This window comes from Phascolarctos cinereus, unplaced genomic scaffold, assembly GCF_003287225.1.
Source record: "Phascolarctos cinereus isolate Bilbo 61053 unplaced genomic scaffold, phaCin_HiC Scaffold_9;HRSCAF=440, whole genome shotgun sequence".
In the NCBI taxonomy this organism is placed as follows: domain Eukaryota; kingdom Metazoa; phylum Chordata; class Mammalia; order Diprotodontia; family Phascolarctidae; genus Phascolarctos; species Phascolarctos cinereus.
In genome coordinates this window covers 216,228,103-216,246,674 of record NW_027556402.1, presented here as the reverse complement: position 1 = coordinate 216,246,674, position 18,572 = coordinate 216,228,103, and the positions used below count along the sequence as shown (strand labels likewise).

The window sequence follows — 18,572 nt, the reverse complement described above, 5'->3', positions numbered from 1 at the left end:
CTGCACCATCTAGTTGCCCCCTATTTACTTATATTTCAATGAAAACATCTTCCCACCTTTTTCACCACATTGAGCTTGTCGGGAGCATGGTCAAACAAGGTGTCGAAGGCATCACGCTCTGAAAGACAAAGAAATATTCGAACCATTAGCCCCATTGACACTCCATTCCATGTAAGAACTACCATTTCTATAGGGCTCAGCAGGTCATGAAACATTTCCTTCACACCCTCTGAGCCAGCATAGTATAAGTATTGGTATGCCCATTTTAGGGAAGAGGAAAACAGGTTTCTGATGTCCTTGCCCACTGTCACTACAGCAAAGACAGTAAGGGTATTGTGGGGCATGGAGATGGAACAGAGAGTATGTGTAAGTGGTAGTGCCCAGCATTGCCCATGGAAGATCTCCCTTGGGTACTTCTGACTTCTCTGATGAGTCTGCCTGAACATCTGAAATAAGAGGCGGCTGACGTATGCTGGTGAATTCACCAGGGTACTAAAGAAGCCATCTACTAAGGGATAGCTGCTGGCATATTTTATATTGACTTGGTTTCTACTTGGGGATGAGAAAGTATATGGTGAGAATGGGGGCAGTGACCGCAGGCCCTGAGAGCGGGAGAACTAGTGCAGCCCTGGGACCCTGGTTGTTTCATACTGGCTCTCCTCTCCTGCCATGATCATGGTGATGAGTGCTAGTGTTTACGGGGATCTGTGTAGGCCGTGTCATGTGCTTGCTCCACAGTCCACACACAGTGTGTGTATCAGCACTGGGAGTAACTGATGCTGCTGTGGTCAGATGCAGCCGAATGCTGCCTCTCTGGCTATACCAGATGAGTTCACTTACAATTTCCCACTTGTACAGAAGTGGGAGGGGGAGCTTGTTGGATATCTGGGCACGTGAAATCCATGATCACATGAGAGCTGATTACAGATCTTCAACCCCATTCACTAAGATATAATAATAACATTAATGTAATTAATATATTATTAATATTATTATTGTCATCAACAAGACAATGTTAAGGTACCTACTATGTGCTGGGTGCTGAGAATATAAAGAAAAAGAGAAAGAACAGTGCCTGCCCTCAAGAAAGTTACATTCTATTTGGAGGACACAACATGTACATGGATAAGTACATACATGATTAGTGAAGTAGTGAGGAGAGAGACAGAGACAGAGAGAGAGAGGGAGAGAGAGACAGAGAGATAGAGAGAAAAACAGAGAGAAAAAAGAGAGACACAGAGAGAGACACACAGAGGAGAGAGGGGGAGAGAGAGAGAGAAAAAAAGAGAGAGACAGAGAGAGACACACAGGGGGAGGGGGGAGAGGGGGGAGAGAGACAGAGAGAGAGAGAGAGAAAAAAAGAGAGACACACAGAGAGAGACACGGGGGAGAGAGAGAGAGAGAGAGAGAGAGAGAGAGAGAGAGAGAGAGAGAGAGAGAGAGAGAGAGAGAGAGAGAGAATGAACAATTAGGGGGATTTAGGAAAGTCATGCCATAGGAAGTGGTATCTAAGCTGAGCTCAGAAGAAAGCCATTTTAAAAGTGGAGGAAGGAGGTGAGAAGGGAGTATATTCCAGTCCCATTGAGCTCCTTCTGAGCTCAGTTCAGGTTCCTCTTCCTCCTGCCCCCTAATTGTTATTTTTCTCTCTCTCCTCTGTGTATATGTTGTGTCTTCCAAAAAGACTGTAAGCTCCTCGAGGGGGGAACAGATTGTCCTACTGGTCAATCTGAATTGAATGCATGGTAAAGACCATGAAGGGGAAGAATGTGAAATGAGCTTGGGGCCAGACGGCACAAGGCTTTAATTACTAAGCTGTGTTTCAAACTAAAGACAATGAGGAGTCATTGAAGATTCTTGAGTAGGTTCAAGACATCATGGTCAGAAGTTCAGCATCTTTCTACTACATGACAGACTTCTTTAGGGTGTTGGTAGGGTACATCAGCCTACTCTTGCGAGGCACTGTCAGAGGCATGAGCCAGCTAGCTAAACAGCACTAACAGGGGAAGAAAATCAACTGACTAGGGAAGGCAAGGAAGCATGGTGGGTGGGCAAACAGACCCTGATCAAAGCAAGTTGGGGCACTGGGATGGGATGAGGACAGCCCAAGCCTGTAAAGTGGGCTGTCTGCCTTGAATCAGGGACCTCCAACAATGCCTTCTATCACCTCTTTCCTTTTCCTCCTTCTCCTTTAAAGTGCAGAGGGAAATGCCCCCTGGGAAGTGAACAGAGAAGAACTTCAGAAAAGTAGCCTGCAGCCTTCCAGGGACTTCGAGGAAGGCTGGCAGAGCCCCAGATGTCAGGCAGAGAGAGCATCCTTTAAGGGATCCCCTTGGGAGCGGCCACCCCTTGTGGAGGACACATGTGCCGGGGCAGCTGCATTGTGGCTGTCCCTCCCAGTGGCATGCAAACTGCCCGACTGTTGCAGAATTAACCAGAGAGCTCTTGGTAACCTCAAGCCAGAGATGTCAGTCCTGTGAGACTTACCATGCCTTCCTGATAGAGCCCTGTGGAAAAAAAGAAGAGAGAGAATGACATGCTTCTCATCCGCTTTAGACGAGCTTTCTTTGGTCATCAAGAGAACCTTGTAGGGCATCTTCAGTTGAGCTTAATCCCCGCTCCTGGCCCTGACCTCGGTTGATTAGAAGCCTTTCTTTTGTTAGAAGAACTCAAAAAGCCTCTTGACACTGAGCTTTATGAGGGAGGCTGCAATTATGGGAAATGTGTGTGTGTGTGTGTGTGTGTGTGTGTGTGTGTGTGTGTGTGTGCACTCCCTCCTTTCCCTCTCCAAAGAGCTGCCTGGGGCTGGCACAACAGAGTTCTGAGCAGCAGGGCTGAGAGGCCCTTTTACGGGGGCAAGGACGGCTGAACGCGTGACTCAGCCTCAGAAAGACCACCTCTGACAGTCCCATCTCTGACACTCACTAGTTCTGTGACCACAGGTGAGTCACTCTGTCTCTCTGGGCCTTAGCTGTAAAAATAGGGCACATAGTGTCCCCCTCACAGGTCTGTTGGGAGGTTCAAATGAAATAATGATATAAATAAAAGCACTTTGCAAACCTTAAGAGTGCTATCTATATGTATATGTCAGCTTTTAGAACTCAAAAGCCACTTCGTGCTTTTTAAGCAAAACCATTGAATTGCAAGATTTTAGAACTGAAATTGACCTCAGTGGTTACCTAGCACCAACCTGTATCTGAAAGGAATCCCTAGTACAGTTGGGTCCCAATTAGTACAAATACTGAATCCTTTGAAGTGGTCTCATATAGTTAAATCCATACTATTCAAACTTATAATTATGTACAATGTGGTCATTGGTTCTGGCCCAGTGGAAACATGTATTCTGTGTGAATTTGAATAATGCAAACACTTGGAGAGAAAGATCCCATTCATACTCGATTCTGGGTTCCAAAAATATAGCCCAGGTTGAAGAGGGTCTTCTGACATTTGAAGCATCATTCCAAAGCTGGAAGAGACCTTAGAAGCCATCTACTCAAATCTCTTTGTTTCACAGTTGAAGAAACCGAGGCCCAGACATGAAAAGTGACTTTCCCAAATTTTCATGGGTACTAAGAGAAAAGAGAAGAATCTGAACCCAGGTCCTCTGACTTCAAACCCAGCGCTCTTTTCCACTGCTGAATTCTAGCTCTAAACTCTATGGTTCCCTTTGTCTTTAATTCTCTGGTCAGGAGAAGGGACATGGTCACACAGGGTCTCTTGATTCCTTAGTCCAAGGTTCTTTCCAATTCACACTGCCTCCTTTTTTTCCTCTTCTCTTATTTAACCCAGGAAAACTTCATGTTAGGCATGCTAGGGGTAATTTAGCTTCTAAATGCTGTTTCTAGGCAAATGAAAACGTTTAAATTTATAAAAGTTTTTTTTTCTCTCCATTTTTTTTAATCATGGAATTTGACCAAATAAATCAGCTTCAGAAAATGGAAAAATATGGTTTGTGAAGGTTAAAAATCTTAATTCAATTCCATGTTTATGGCATGAAGATTTCATGCTGGTTTGGGTTTTCTGGGTGTATTTTTCCTGCAGTGCCACAAAATGAGCCTATTCCAAATCACTGTTAATTCCCATTCTCCACCCAACTCTGTGCCTTTGGTATTGAAAGGCATGTTTTGAATGCATGCGAAAGGCTAAGCTATAATCATTGGCTGAAGCATAATCCCTCGTGGAACCCCAATAAATGAAAGCTAAATATCAGCAAATGGATGGATTTCTGAGAAACATCTGTGTTCCATTACAGAACTTCTGGCAACAATGGTGTTGACATACTCGGTGTTACCGGTTATTTCCTCTTGGATTTGCCGAGACTGGAGGATTCCTTCCCGTTTCTGAAACAAGGGGGAAAAAGTGATGATTAAAAAAAAACACAAAAAACCAAAACCTCAGCTCAGGGCTCATAAGACTGAGAAAGTTACCAATGTCTTTGAAGTACCCTCACAGCAGAGACAGGGTTTAGGAAGGAAATTGGGCTCCAGCCGTTCAGTGACAGGGTTTGTATGGTTTCGACTCATGGGCAATTAAAAGCTTTGCCTCAACAAGTAGGTCATTTTTTTTTTCTTTGCTGGAAGCAAAATGCTCACCCCCAGTAATGAACAGTAAGATGAAATTATTGCAGACCTGAGCATGCCTTTTCCAAGAGAAGCAGAGAAACAGAGAAGGGCATGATGTCTGGGGAACCTAGAACCATCCCACAGCCAATCGAGGTCGTTCAAGAGGAGGTGTTTTGTTTTGTTTTTAAATTGGGAAATCTGGATGCTTTTACTGTTCATTGCTAGTCATATTCAAGACCTGCCTGGGACTGGCTTACTCCCTGGGTGTAAGTAAAGTACTTTTGGGGCACAGCCAATCTAGAAATCTTTATTATAAATATTCATCAAGGCGGTCATAGCACTTTATCAATATGCTAGGCACAGGGGGACACAGAAATGACTTGAAAGACATCCCTGCTCTCATGGTTGCGGCTTCTGCTGTTTGTTCTTTGTTCTCGAAGAGGACTGTTACATCAGGAAGGTAATGTCACGACATGCAAGAGGATTGGATTTAAGTGAAGGGAACAGCTGTACAAAGTTACCAGCCTCACTTTTTCCTCTGGAGCCATCTGGGTCCAGCGGCTCTCATGGAGTTCAGAGTCTAGTGAGGAGGTAAGAAAGAGTCATGAAATACTAGATAATAATAAACAGTGTGTGACAAGCAGCAAGTAGCACGGACCAGTAAATATGACTGGAGGTCAGAGGGATAGCCCATGTAGACAGTGATCAGGAGAGGCTGGGCCTTGGAGAATGTGTAGGACTTGGAGAGCCCTTTGGGAAGGCAAGTGTGGGTGGATGGAAAAAGATAAGACTATCAATACCTCAGCTTTCTCCAGCTTTTACAAAATGCTTTTCTTATATCTTCCTGTGAAGTGGGATATGTCCTGAAAGTACAAATTGTGTGTTTGTAGGCTAGTAAGATTAATTTTGCCTGGGAAGGTTTGTGTGGGAGAGTAGTGAGTGGTAAGGTTGCAAGGATAGATTGGGGCTAGATAGAAGAGAACCTTGCATTCCAAGCTAGAGAGTCTGGACTTGATTCTGTAGCCAGACAATGGGGAGCCATTCAAAGTTTTTGAGTGGAGAGGGTGAACAATTTAAATTCATTTCAATTCAATTCAATAAACATTTATTAAGTACCTACTATGTACCAGGCAGCTCTGTGGTGTAGCAGATGGAGTGCTGGGCCTGGAGTCAGGAAGACTTCTTCCTGAGTCCAAATCCAGCCTCAGACACTTATCAGCTGTGTGTTCCTGGGCAAGTCACTTAACCCTGTTTGCCTCAGTTTCCTCATCTGTAAAATGAGCTGCAGAAGGAAATGGCAAACCACTCCAGTGTCTTTGCCACAAAAATTCCAAATGGGGTCACGGGGAGTCAGACATAACCGAAAAATGACTACACAACAAATGTGCCAGGCACTGTGTTATAGGTGGATTAAAAAAATAGGCAAAAGACAGTCTCTGCCCTCAAGGGACTTACAATCTAATGGATTGTAATCAAATGAAAGGGGGATTTTGGGAACATTACTGGTGTATGGCAATGGAAAGGTGTAGGGACAGAATGGTGGGGGGCATGCTCAGAGGAGAGAATGGAAGTATGGGGCCAATCCACTGGATGCCAGCACTGGGCACACATGGTTGGGAGAGTCTAGGCCTAGCCAGTCCAATCCACACCAAGAGAGCTAAACTAAGCTTATATTGAGGATAAGGTCTGATGGAAGAGAGAGGGAAAGGAATTTCAAAGTTCCCAGCTCTAGCTGGTGGTTTGACTCATTCCCTCTTTTCATCTGTTCTTCTTCTCTCTTTCTCCTTGCCATGTTTCCATAGAACCATAGATTCTCAGAACTGGTGCCACCTCAGGATTCAGATACCACCTAGCATACTCTCTACAACGCCAACAGGTGGTCATCCAGCATTCCATTTCAAGATGTTCAAAGCAAGGAGGGCCTCAGAGGTCAGCCTGATTCCCAGCTCCCTTATTCTGGGCATTACCCTTCTATCAATGCAGCCCAAGTTTATATTAGTTTTTTTTTGACTGTCATGCCACATAATTGATTCACCTAGAACTGTCTAGTTGTTATTGTTGGGTAGTTTCAGTCATATTGGACTCTTAGTGACCCTATTTGGGGTTTTCTTGGCAAAGATACTGGAGTGAACTGTATGATCCAGTGAAAAACAACAAGCTTCTTTTCACATCAGCTCTGGTCTCCTTTAGCCTACACAAGTGACTTCTGGAACCCAAGTGTAGGACATAACATCTCTCTGTAACCAGTTCCACTGCTTATAGTTCATCCCACTGTTCTAACTGGATAGATCTTTTAGGATCCAGATACATGTCATTTAGCATCTTAGCTTTGTGTCACTCACAAGTTTACTAGACATACATGATTGAGGCCTACATACAAGTCACTGATAAAAAGAGTAACATGGGGCCAAGAAAAATGCTGGTGGCTCACTTCTTGAGACTTCTGTACGTGAATACCAACCAAGACTTTCTGGCTCTGTTATTTTCAACAAATGTTTTATAGTAAATCTCCTATTAAGACACACTGCCTGTCCACCCCAAGAAGGGGTGTCCTGTTGCTTCCTGGGAGGTGGGGAAATGGAATGTGGGAAAGGGGTATCAGATGTGGCCAGTGGAAGGGAGGGAACTGTGCCTCGCCCCCCTCCCAAAAAAAGAAGCAAATGTAATGCCAGTGAAATAATATGGTGTCAACAAGGGGTCTCCTAAGGTAGGGGATGACTTTGGGATGTGTTGTTCTCCTGGGGTTATGGTTCATGTTGCACATAAACACTTAGGAAAGGGGGTGGGGCCTGGTCCTTATAAAAGCCATAGTCAGCTTTTACTTTATAAAGGGAGCAGCATGGCACTGTGGAAAGAATACTGCCTTTGGAGTCCAAGAATATAAGTTCCAATTCTAACCTTGCTACTTACTATTTATGCAATTAAGTTATTTTTCTTCTCTGGGATCATTGGTAAAATGAGAGGGGGCTGGACCAAGTGACCCCAAAGGTCCCCTCCAACTCGCAATATATGATTCAAACTTAAAATGACAAGATACTTAATTGGCTTAGATCAATTAGAATGCAGAGTCAAAGCAGAAAAAAAGAGATCCCCCTTGTAACCCAGGCCACATGGGATATACATCTCCTTCTCTTTTTACCCTTCCTACTGTATGTGCATATAATCTCAGCGTTTAATTAGGTCTGATCACTGATGGCTTTATACAAAGCAAGGAGAACATCTGAGTGCAAATGACTCCTAAGTAGCCAGCTGATTAGTCGGAACACATTAGCACGTATTTATGCCTGGAATATTTCCTTTTGTATTTCAATAAATGAATTCCTGCTGACACCTCTGCCTTCAGCTTTTGTGCATGTTTAACTTGATAATGAAAAAAAAAACCCTTTAAAACCTGAATTGCATTGATGCCATTTATGTAATGTGCCCTACTTTTTCCATCTCTCTAACAAAATCGTATTCACGAGAAATTAAAAAAAAAACCCAAACCCAACCAAGCCAGCTGATGTCTTCTTTTGAACTCAGAATAAGGCATAAAAAAGGGATTTGGAATGGGCACATCTTCAAAACAACAAGCCATTCTCTATCCCAGTGCTTACAGCAAGGGTTTAGAGAAATGATGCAGACAGAAAGATATGCTAATAATTACTAAGAAGACGTGATAGTTTCCTCAGGGTACAGACTATAAGGAATTGGAAATTCTTATACAAGGTATAGGAGGAATTGGAAAGGAGCTCAAAAGTCATCTTGTCAACCTCCTACTTGAAGTATGAGTCCCCTTCTATATCATCTCTGACAATTGTACCTCCAGTGACAGGGAACTCACTTCTCATGAGGAAGGCCATCCCCTTGAGGACCACTGATTGCTAGAGAATCCTTATCCTGAGGGCCTCTCTGTAACTGCCACTCACAGGTCCTCATTTTGACCTTTGGAGCTAGGCAGAGGAAACTTGACTCTTCTTGGATGACAGCCTTCTGAAATCAGGCAGCTGTTCTGTCCCCTCCGGTCCTGTCTTCTATAGTCTACCACCTGCCCAGTTCTTCCAACTGACTGTCATCATGGTACAGTTATCTATATGGAGGTCATATTTCTCTATCAGTCTATAAGCTCTATGAGGGCCTGTACCCCAGCTTTTCTAAACTTATCTTCCATAGCATAAAATACAAGGCTCTGTAAAAAACAGATGTTGAACCAATGTTTGTTTAATCAAGTATTCTTCCTTTCGCCCTGCTCACACCCCAGTCTGTCTCTCATAAAATGCGGCACCCAGGACTGAACATAATTCTTGAACTATCTCACCCGAGGAAAGGATAATTTGTTCGAGGCAGCTAGATGGTGTAGGAGTCAAAGCACTGGACTTGGGGTCAAGATGACCTTGGTTCAAGTCCTGCTTCAGATACTAGTCCTTTGGACAAGTCATTTAACTTCTCTAGGGTTCACATGCAGGTCCCCTTACTCCAAAGTTCAGAGCACCTTCTACCATACCTTGCTGATTATCTGATTATCTGATACATCACCCTGGACAAGTATATCCCATGGCTTCTGTTTTCTCATCACAGGGCTAGTATGAGAATCAAATGAGGGAATGGGTTAGAAAATCCTATCTCTAGGGCAGCTAGGTGGTGCAGTGGATAGAGCACTGGCCCTGACATCAGGAGGACCTGAGTTCAAACCTGGCCTCTGACCAAACACTTGACACTTACTAGCTGTGTGACCCTGGGCAAGTCACTTAACCCCAATTGCCTTAAAGAAAAAAAAAACAGTCTCCAGAAAATCCTAGATCTAGAGTCGGAAGGAATTTTTGAGGGATAGTTTATATAGTTCAACCCCATTTTACAGATGAGGAAATTGAGGCCCATGGAGGCTAATTGTCCAAGGTCACATAGATTCTAAGCCTCAGAGGTAGGATTTGAGCTCAGGTCCTCCAAACTCTGCTCTTTCCTCTGTATTATATTGCTGTGTATGAGGAATACCATTTATTAAGCACCTACTGTGTGCCAGACATTGTGCTAAGTGCTTTATAAATATCTCATTTGATCCTCACAACAACCCTGGGACATAAGTGCTATTATTATTCTCGTTTTACAGATGAGGAAACTGAGGCAAAGCGACTTGCCCAGGGTTATATAGATAGTAAGTGTCTGAGGCCACAATGAATTCGGGTCTTTCTGATTTCTGGCCGAGTACTCTATTCGCTTTGCCACCTGGTTGCCTCTAACAGGATGGGAAAGTGCTTTGTAAATCCTAAAGTTCTATAGAAATAAGAGTTATTATTTATAAAAAAGAAGTGTGAGATCATTATGAATATCTTAGATTATTATTAATAACCATGTATGTGAGTTATTGTTAGCATTATTTAAAAGAGTCCAAGTTGCTGGTTTGGATATAAAAACCAAATCTGAAAGATTTCTCCAAATTATATTATTGAAAATGTGCATGAAGGAAGAAGGGTGAACAAAAGAGTGGACTGGGGTGGGATGAGGAGAGGAGGCTTTTCGCTTGCTCTGAGAAAGAGCAAAAGGGCAAAAGAGAAAGCTCTGCTTAGGAGCTCCAGAACTCACATAATGCATACACAGGCTTTGGAGGCCTTTAAGGGCTATGTAAACGTCAGCTGTCATTATTATTACTGGTACTATGTACTAGCCCCAGGCAAACAGGTTGTGGAGTAGCGTACAACACAACAGAGGCGTTCTGGGAGACCAGCTGCTAGGGAAACAGCCAAAGCCCAGAGCTTGGAAATAAGAGAAACGACTCATGTGGACTAAGGAGGCTGTGGCTGACCATTTCTTGTGGCCTCTCATGGCCTTGGACCTTATTAACGGGCCCTATGCCTTCTTCTCCCTTACCCTAGCTCAAGGCTCTCACTCTGCTCCCTCCCTCTCTCATCACAGCTACCTCCCTGACATCACTCAAAAACCCAGTTCAGTCAGCACAGTGGAAGTAGGGACATAATAATTGATTACTGATTGACTGATTGATTCAACCAAAGACTCTACCCTTTCCATTTGACCCAGGGCCATTGGGTTCCTTTTATCTCCCCTGGCCTCTCCATCTCATGCCTAATGGTTAACCATGTCAGAAATAACCACGTATGCCTTGACCCACCACCTTGCTACTACCAAGCCCATGGCACCAATTTTCAGCATCTCCTTTCCCTGCTTTTAGGCTGCAGAGCATAGCTGGACAAAGTTGCAGGACTCCTGAGCCTTGCCTTGCTTGATAGAAACTCATGCTGTCTCCCTTTAGCTGTGCCCTTTATGTGCTGGCAATAGAGATGGCAATCTCCGTCTCTCCAGTTACTTTCACAAATTGCCTCTTCTAGGGCTTTCTTTGCCCAGAATACTTCTTGCCTCTTTCTACTTTCTTCATTCTCAGAGACGATTTCACCTCTAACTTTACTGAGCCCCTCTAGCATAGAACTCTAGAACTTTTTGGACCCTATGGACCTATCACAGAATAATTTTTTAAACTCATAATTTAAGGAAATGCTAAACTTCAGTTAGAGACTAGTGAAAAACAAAAGACGTAATTTTTTTTTCCCATCCAAGTTCATGAACTTGTTGAACTCTATCCACACACCCCAGGTTAAGAACCCCTGCTCTACGGGTGGCTAGGTGGTGCAGTAGATAGACCACTGGCCCTGGAGTCAGGAGGACCTGAGTTCAAATCTGGCCTCAGACACTTGACACTTACTAGCTGTGTGACTTTGGGCAAGTCACTTAACCCCGACTGCCTCACCAAAAAAATAAAATTAAATTAAAGAACTCCCGCTCTAGGAGGAGTTGCCCATATATATACTTGTCTTAATATTAAAATTAATGTTTCTGTAGAACTTTAAGCTTTACAAAATCCTTTCTTCAGACAATCTTCTGAGACAATATGAATGCTATGATCTCCATTTTACAGATGAGAAAACTGAGGTTCACACAGATTTGAATGACTTGTCTAAAATGTAAACTGAGGACTTCTGACTCCCTGTCCACCTTCAGGTTGCTGTGTTAAGTTCTGGGCATCACATTTTATTTTATTTTTTGGTGAGGAAATTCAAGTTAAGTGACTTGCCCAGAGTCACACCACTAGTGAGTGTTATGTGTCTGAGGCTGGATTTGAACTCAGGTCCTCCTGACTCCAGGGCCAGTGCTGTATTCACTGCGCCACCTAGCTGCCCCTGGACACCACAGGAACATTGCCAAACTGGAGAAGGGACCATAAGTAGAGTCAGAAAATATTCCATCTAATTAATATTTTAAAGCACCTAGTGTGTGCAAATCCCTCTCCTCAGTACTAGGAAAGACAAAGTTTGAATAAGAAGAGCCCTTATTAAGCTTCTAATCTGGTAAGGGAACATTAAACATAGCTAGGTAAGTAAGAGAGAACGTGTTCTTTTCTCTACTTCCCTAGTCTCAGAGACGCAGCTTTTTTCCTCTTCCCCCTGTGTCCTGGACCTCATCCCTTCCCACTTCCGCAGAGACCACCCTTGAAATGACTGCCCTCCCTTATTAGCATCTTTGGCCACTCCCTCTCCTTTATTTTAATGCTCCCTTTCTTCAGACATAAATATCCCCACCTTTCACAAAAAGACTCCCAGATTGTTTATTTGATCCCCAAAAGCTCCTTGAGTTACCCTTCAATGTTTCCCCAATCTTCTCATGACAAATTTATCCAACAGTATCTCTACCCATGGCTGCTACTTCCTCACTACTCATTGCTTCCTTGCAACCCAATAATCTGGTTTATGAAGCCTGCTCACCCATCTATCCTTTACCAAGCTATTGAACCTTCCCTCTCAGAGGGCACTGGAGTCTCTGTACCCATATTCAAAAGCCCACACTCTTAGTTGCCCCCTGTTCTTCATTCTTCTTGACTTCTGTTTAATAGCCATTCCTTCTGGAAATTCTCCTTTCCCTTCCCTGGATCACAGCATTTGAGAGCTGGAAGGGAACTCAGCGGCCATGCAGCTTACCTCCAAGCCCCAAAGGAATTTCCATCACAAAGTAGCCTACCCTTGTCTAGCCTCTGCTCGAAGGCTTCCAACGAAGGAAAACCAAGTGCATCTTGAAGAAGCCTGCTCCACTCTTGGACAGCTCCAGCTGTTAGAATGTTTTTCTTGTCATCAAGACAGGAATTTATCATTTTGCAATTTTCAACCAGTGCTCCTGGTTTTATCCACTGGGGCCAAACAGAAAAGCCCCAATTCTCTCCTACCCCTCCAACCAATCCTTCTCTGCCTCTTTACCTGGCTCCTTTCTCTGTTCACCCTGTTCTCCAGGGTTCAGTGTAGATTCCTCCCCTCTTTCACTTTTTTTTTTGTTGTTTAGTCATTTCAGTCATGTCCAGCTCTTCATGACCCCATTTGGGAATTTCTTGGCAGAGATACTAGAGTGGTTTGCCATTTCCTTCTCTGGCTCATTTTTATAGATGAGGAAACTGAAGCAGAGTTAAGTGACTTATCCAGGGTCACACACCTAATAAGTGTCTGAGACTGGACTTGAGCTCATGAAGATGAGTCTTCCTAATTCCAAACCCAGCACTCATTCTATCCACTCTGGCACTTAGCTGCCCACTTTTATCTCTACCTCACTCCTTTGGAGAAGTAATTTCCATGGCTTCAACCTGTGGGCCAAAGATGCTCATCTCTACAACTCCCACCTTGACCTCTTTTCTATAATCCAGTCTCTCTGTGCTCTTGTTCCAATCTCCCTCAGCTCCAGGTACAAAACACATTGCAAATTACATATCAATAATGATGGTGATGAAGGTGATGACAATGAAGACAGCAATTTTTAGTTGCCTACAGGAAATTTCCATTTGGGTGTCCTGTCATTGTCCCATGGTTAACATGTCCCAAACTAAGTTTATAGGCTTAAAAAAAAATGGTTTCCCAAAACAATATTGGTGTCCCTTTGCAACTTCCTCATTGGTATGACTATTCTTCCAGTCCCTCAGGTGTAAAATCTTGGTTTCTTCCTTGGCCTTCCCTATCCTACTCCCACTAGAGAGGCATGGAAAGAGCCCCTAGGTAGAGGGATTAAGGATGGAATGGGGAACTTGTCTCTTACTAATCAGGATGAATATATTAGGGCAAAGTAAAATGCATAGCATTCAGAGCAGGATGGGACCTTTAAGACCATATTGTCCAAGCTCTTCATTGAACAGAGTAGGAAACTGAGACTTAGAGAGACAAGGTGACTTATCCAAGAAATGGAAGCAGTAAGCGGCAAAGTCAGGAGATTGATGAGAAATGTAGTTTTTCTAAATAAAAGGGACTGACAGCTTATGAGAGGGAAGAGTATGGCAGGGTAGGGGGTGGGAGGAATACCTCCTGTGCCACCTCTGAAAAGGGTTGTAAGCTCCAAAAAATGGGATCCCAAGTTTTGCCTTTCTTTTTATCTCCAGTACTTAGTGTGCCTGGCACATAGTAAAAACTTAATAAATGCTTGATGACTAGTATCCAACTGACTGGCAAACCTTAACAAAAGTCTGACGTTCTCAGATCTCCTTTCATAGCGGAGGCTGAATAAAGATTTGCTGACTGACTTGTTGATTTCTTGAGGGAAATTCAATGTTTATAATACTTCACCTTGGGTCCCACCTTCAAGAGCACACCAACCAAGACGCCTGTCCATGCCCCAAATATCCTGTGCCACAATAGCCCAGCTCAGTGCCTTGAATTCTGGGAGTTTATGAGGATTGCCAGGACTTAGGAACATGCATACCTACTCTGGACTCTGACAGGGGATGAACAATGGAGTAACTTTTCTCTACTTGTCACAGAAAGCCTGCCCATTCTTCTAGGGAACCCAAAGACCTTTAGGAATACCTTTAGGAAAATGAAAATTCCATCTATTAACCTAGGAAGAGGCTACTTCCAACTCCCGATGTGCTGCTTTGGGTAGCATTAGTTACCAACTTGAATACATATACACATACATACCACATACCCAAATACATATAGCACACATATACCACACCCCTCAAATGCACATATCACATACATACATACTCTGTCTTCCACGTGGTCATACCAACAAACTCCCCACATCTACACATCACACCTATGTATGTACACAGTTACCACCCCTACAAATATATCCCCCCACATGCACAGACACATCCACCTCTTATGCCATAAATACACAGATAAACATAGCAGGCACACACATTGGAGACTTCTTTCTATGGCTCCCCTCTGTCACTCAGGGTCTAGACCACCTAGAGGTAGCATTCCACCCTTCTTACCTGAACCACCACAACTTGGATGGAAACATGGTCTGGGAGTCGGATTGGGGCTCGAAAATACTGGGACAAAGCCACCAAAAGATGCAGGATTGCCACAAGGCTCTTGGCATGGACGGCTGAAATGAGAAATGATTCAAAATATCAGAGGATTTCTACTCTTGGAATACCAGACTCCTTTGAAATTGGAAGAGGCCTTAGAGGTCATCAGTCTAACCAGTTCTTGAAAAAAGAATCTTTTCTACAGGCCAGTCCTCCCTCCCCCGCCCCTAAGAAGGGGTCATACAGCTTCTGCTTCAAGGCCTCTCAGCTCAACTTTTCAGGCGGGCCCTGATTTTTCATATGCGATATCTCTTTAAATTAAAGCATAGCCAAAATATTGTTCAATTTATGAAACATTAGCACAAGATACTGGGTCTAGTGATACAAAGCTAAAACAGATAACTCCTACTGTCAAAGAGCTCCACAATCTAATGTGTATGTTGAGAGAAGTGAATAAGACAAAATCAAGTCTGTCAGTCAGTCAAGAAGCATTTGTGAAGTCTCTACTAAAGAGGCAAAAGATAGTCCCTGCCCTCATGGAGCTTACAATCTAATGAGGGAGACAAGCAGCAAACACATATCTACAAACAGGCTATATGTGCGATAGACAAGAAATTCTTAATAGAAGAAAGCACCAGAATTAAGAGGGGTTCCTTAGAAAGGCTTCCTGTAGAATGTCTGTTATTCTGAAGAATCATAGCAAATAAAGCAGAAATTAGGCCAACAATGAATATAGAACTCACTAGTTAGGTCCCTGCTTGGGGGTCTCAGGCAGGGAGGGTCAGAGGATATTCTCACTATGAAGATAACACTAGAATATCACCTTCCCAGACTCTACTCCAGAGCTCCTATCTCTGAGGCTCTGGCTTCCTTCAGAACTGGCCAAGACTTATTTCTCCTATAGGACTCTGGAGTACTTGGAAGGAAGTCTTATTAATATATAGATTTTTTTAAATTTAATTTTTTTCAATTAAAAAACTATTTTCTCTCCCTCCCACTCAGCCCCATTGGAAAAAAAAAATCAAACTCCTGTAACAAATGAGCACAGTCAAGTAAAATTGACTTCTGCATTAGCCATGTCCAAATATATGTGTCTCGTTCTGCACCTGAAGTCTGTCATCTCTCTGTCCACAGGTAGAATGCAGCATTATCTGCTCCCTGGGATTGCGGTTGTTTACTGCATTTATCACAGTTCTTATATCTTTCAAAGTTGTTTATCTTTGCCGTGCTGTTGTGATTATATAAATGGTTCTCCTGCTTCTATTCATTTTACTCTGTATCAGTTCAGTTTCCTTCAGTTGTTTTTGGTCATTTCCCACTGTCCATGACCCCATTGGGGATTTTCTTGGCAAAGATACTGAAGTGGTTTGCCATTTCCTTCTCCAGTTCATTTTTACAGATGAGGAAATGAAGGCGAAAAGACTTAAGTGACCTGTGGTCCCACAACTAGTAAGTTTCTGAGGCCACACTTGAACTCAAAGTTTTCCTCACTCCAGGTCTGGTGCTCTATCCACTGTGCCACCTAGTTGCCCCATGTGTATCAGTTTACAAAGTGGCAAAGAACAGGACACCGAGTCCATTACTGATATGTAAGAAACTTCCATTGCCTTTTGGGCCTTCAGATCTACGAGGATTATGCACTTATAGGCAAGCACCTCTGGGACCTATGTAAGAGATGGCTGGTATAGAAGCTTCTAAACCTTGGCAAGAGGCTGATGTTATATCATTACATTATAGGGTGTCTGACAAGAGGAATTAGAGAAGGAAGGAATCCAAAGGCTTAAGGTAGAAAAACCCATCATGTAAGTCCCACTTCCAATACTGCTCCCTTCATGAAGACTTCTCTAATCCCCGATGCTGGAAGTGATCTCTCCCTCTCTAGACAGTTTGGTCATCTCATGAGCAACCTTCTTGGGATGCTTTATCTGTAACTTTCTTGGCTGGTCCCCAGGTGACAGGTGCCCAGTCCCTTACCAGGGCCATACTTGAAGCCTTCCCAGCTTGGTAGGACCTGCCTGAGCTTATGTCTTCAAGAACCCAGAGTCACCTTCACTCCACAATGATTCCCCAAAGGAGGACTTGAATAGAAGAGCAAGTATACTCATCAAAGACAGATGTCAACATCTTTCATTGACCCTTCAAGGGAAGTTGCTTTGGGTGCTTCTGGCTTCCAGATTCAGGAGGGAAGATGGAAGAGGCCAACCCTACTTCAGGTTGCTGAAGAAAAAGAACCTTAGAAGACATCTTGAAGCCTGAAGAGTCCCAAAGAAGTCTGAAGAAGGCTGGAACTCTCCCTTTCTGGCCAACTGCACACCACCCCTCACGCAGAGCAGAGTATTCATCTCCACCAATGAGGAGAAAGTCCCATACCAAAAGGATTTGGGACTGGGGTTCTGTAGTCTAGTGGGGGAGACAGACAGATGCATAAATATATCATTTTTTAATGGTCTCTTCCAACTCTTAATCCTGCTTGAGTATAGGCATTGAAAATGGAAAGGAAGAGACAGAGGGCAAGATTCAGTAAGACCTGGTAACTTCTTTGAGGTATGTTTGGGGAAAACAAGGAAAGTCATGAAGAATTTCCAAGTTTTAAGCCTGGATATTTGGGAGAATGGTGGTACCATTAACAGAAATAAAGAAGCCAGGAGGAAGGAGCTGGTTTAGGGGAGAAGATGATAAACAAAGCCTTGAATGTATTGCACTTGTGATACTGACTAGAGAGAACCCTGCAGAACAAATATGCTCCCTTTCTCCCTAAGGTAAAGCAGCAGATTATAGTAGAAAGAGCACTGGATTCAGAGTCAGAAGACCTGAGTTTGAATCCCACCTCGGCCACTTAGGTGAGTGACCTTGAACAAGCCATTTCACCAAAGTGGCCCTCAGTTTCTTCATCTGTGAAATGAGGCTGAATGAAAAGTATTTCCAAGGTAACTTCCAACTCTAAATCTTATGATCTCCTTTCCTCTTGAAATTACTCTGTGTTTACTTATTTGTATACAATTTTCACCTCACCACCCCCCACTCCCCACTCCCCAACTAGAAGGTAAGTTCCTCAAGGGCCTCAGATACTTCCTAGCTGTGTGACCCTGGGCAAATCACTTCACCCTATTTGCCTCAACTTCCTCATTGATAAAATGAGCCAGAGAAGGAAATGGCAAACTGCTCCAGTATCTTTGCCAAGAAACTCCCTAATGGGGTTACAGAGAGTCAGACACAGCTGAAATGATTGAACAATAACAACAAGAAGTCAATAACCAGCTCCTAGGGATCCTTATAGAACTTTTAACAGCCCCTTCTATTTGAGTTTGACCCAACTGCCCTGGACAGCTCTCTGAGAAGGTGCTGATCTGCACTGATGAAAAGAGTTTCCTTATCTGGGAGTTCCCTATAGTCTATCTACATTTTAGGTGACTATTGTTCTGTTTGATGAATCAAAATTATAACTAAACTTTTACCTGAGCATTATAACTATGTCTTGTTTAATTGTGGAATTTTTCTTTGTTCTCAAATCCTATAAATTATAACTCAGAGATGTTAAAATTTACAAATGTAGGATGAATTACTTTCCCTTTGGATTCTCTCTCTCCCCTTCCCTCCCTCCCTCTCTATCTGTCTTTGCTCTCTCTGTCTCTCTCCCCAGAGATGCTTTTAAAAAAAAAATTAGAATTACAATGAAATGAATAAATTTGCCTTAGGCAGGCTTGTGACTAAAACATAGAGTGCTAACTTTTCCTTCC

The 18,572-nt window shown here is 43.3% G+C and overlaps 1 protein-coding gene across 2 annotated transcripts in view; it reads right to left on the bottom strand.

Moving 5' to 3' along the window:
- Positions 1–18,572, bottom strand: part of PARVA (parvin alpha) — a 167,063-nt gene that overhangs the window by 26,683 nt on the left and 121,808 nt on the right. For both annotated transcript variants that reach the window (XM_021001912.2, XM_021001913.2), the window contains 4 exons: positions 14,797–14,912; positions 4,279–4,337; positions 2,485–2,504; positions 57–118 (listed from right to left, as the gene is read on the bottom strand). In XM_021001912.2, coding sequence (XP_020857571.1) covers positions 57–118; positions 2,485–2,504; positions 4,279–4,337; positions 14,797–14,912 — 257 coding nt within the window. The remainder of the gene's footprint in view (positions 1–56; positions 119–2,484; positions 2,505–4,278; positions 4,338–14,796; positions 14,913–18,572) is intronic.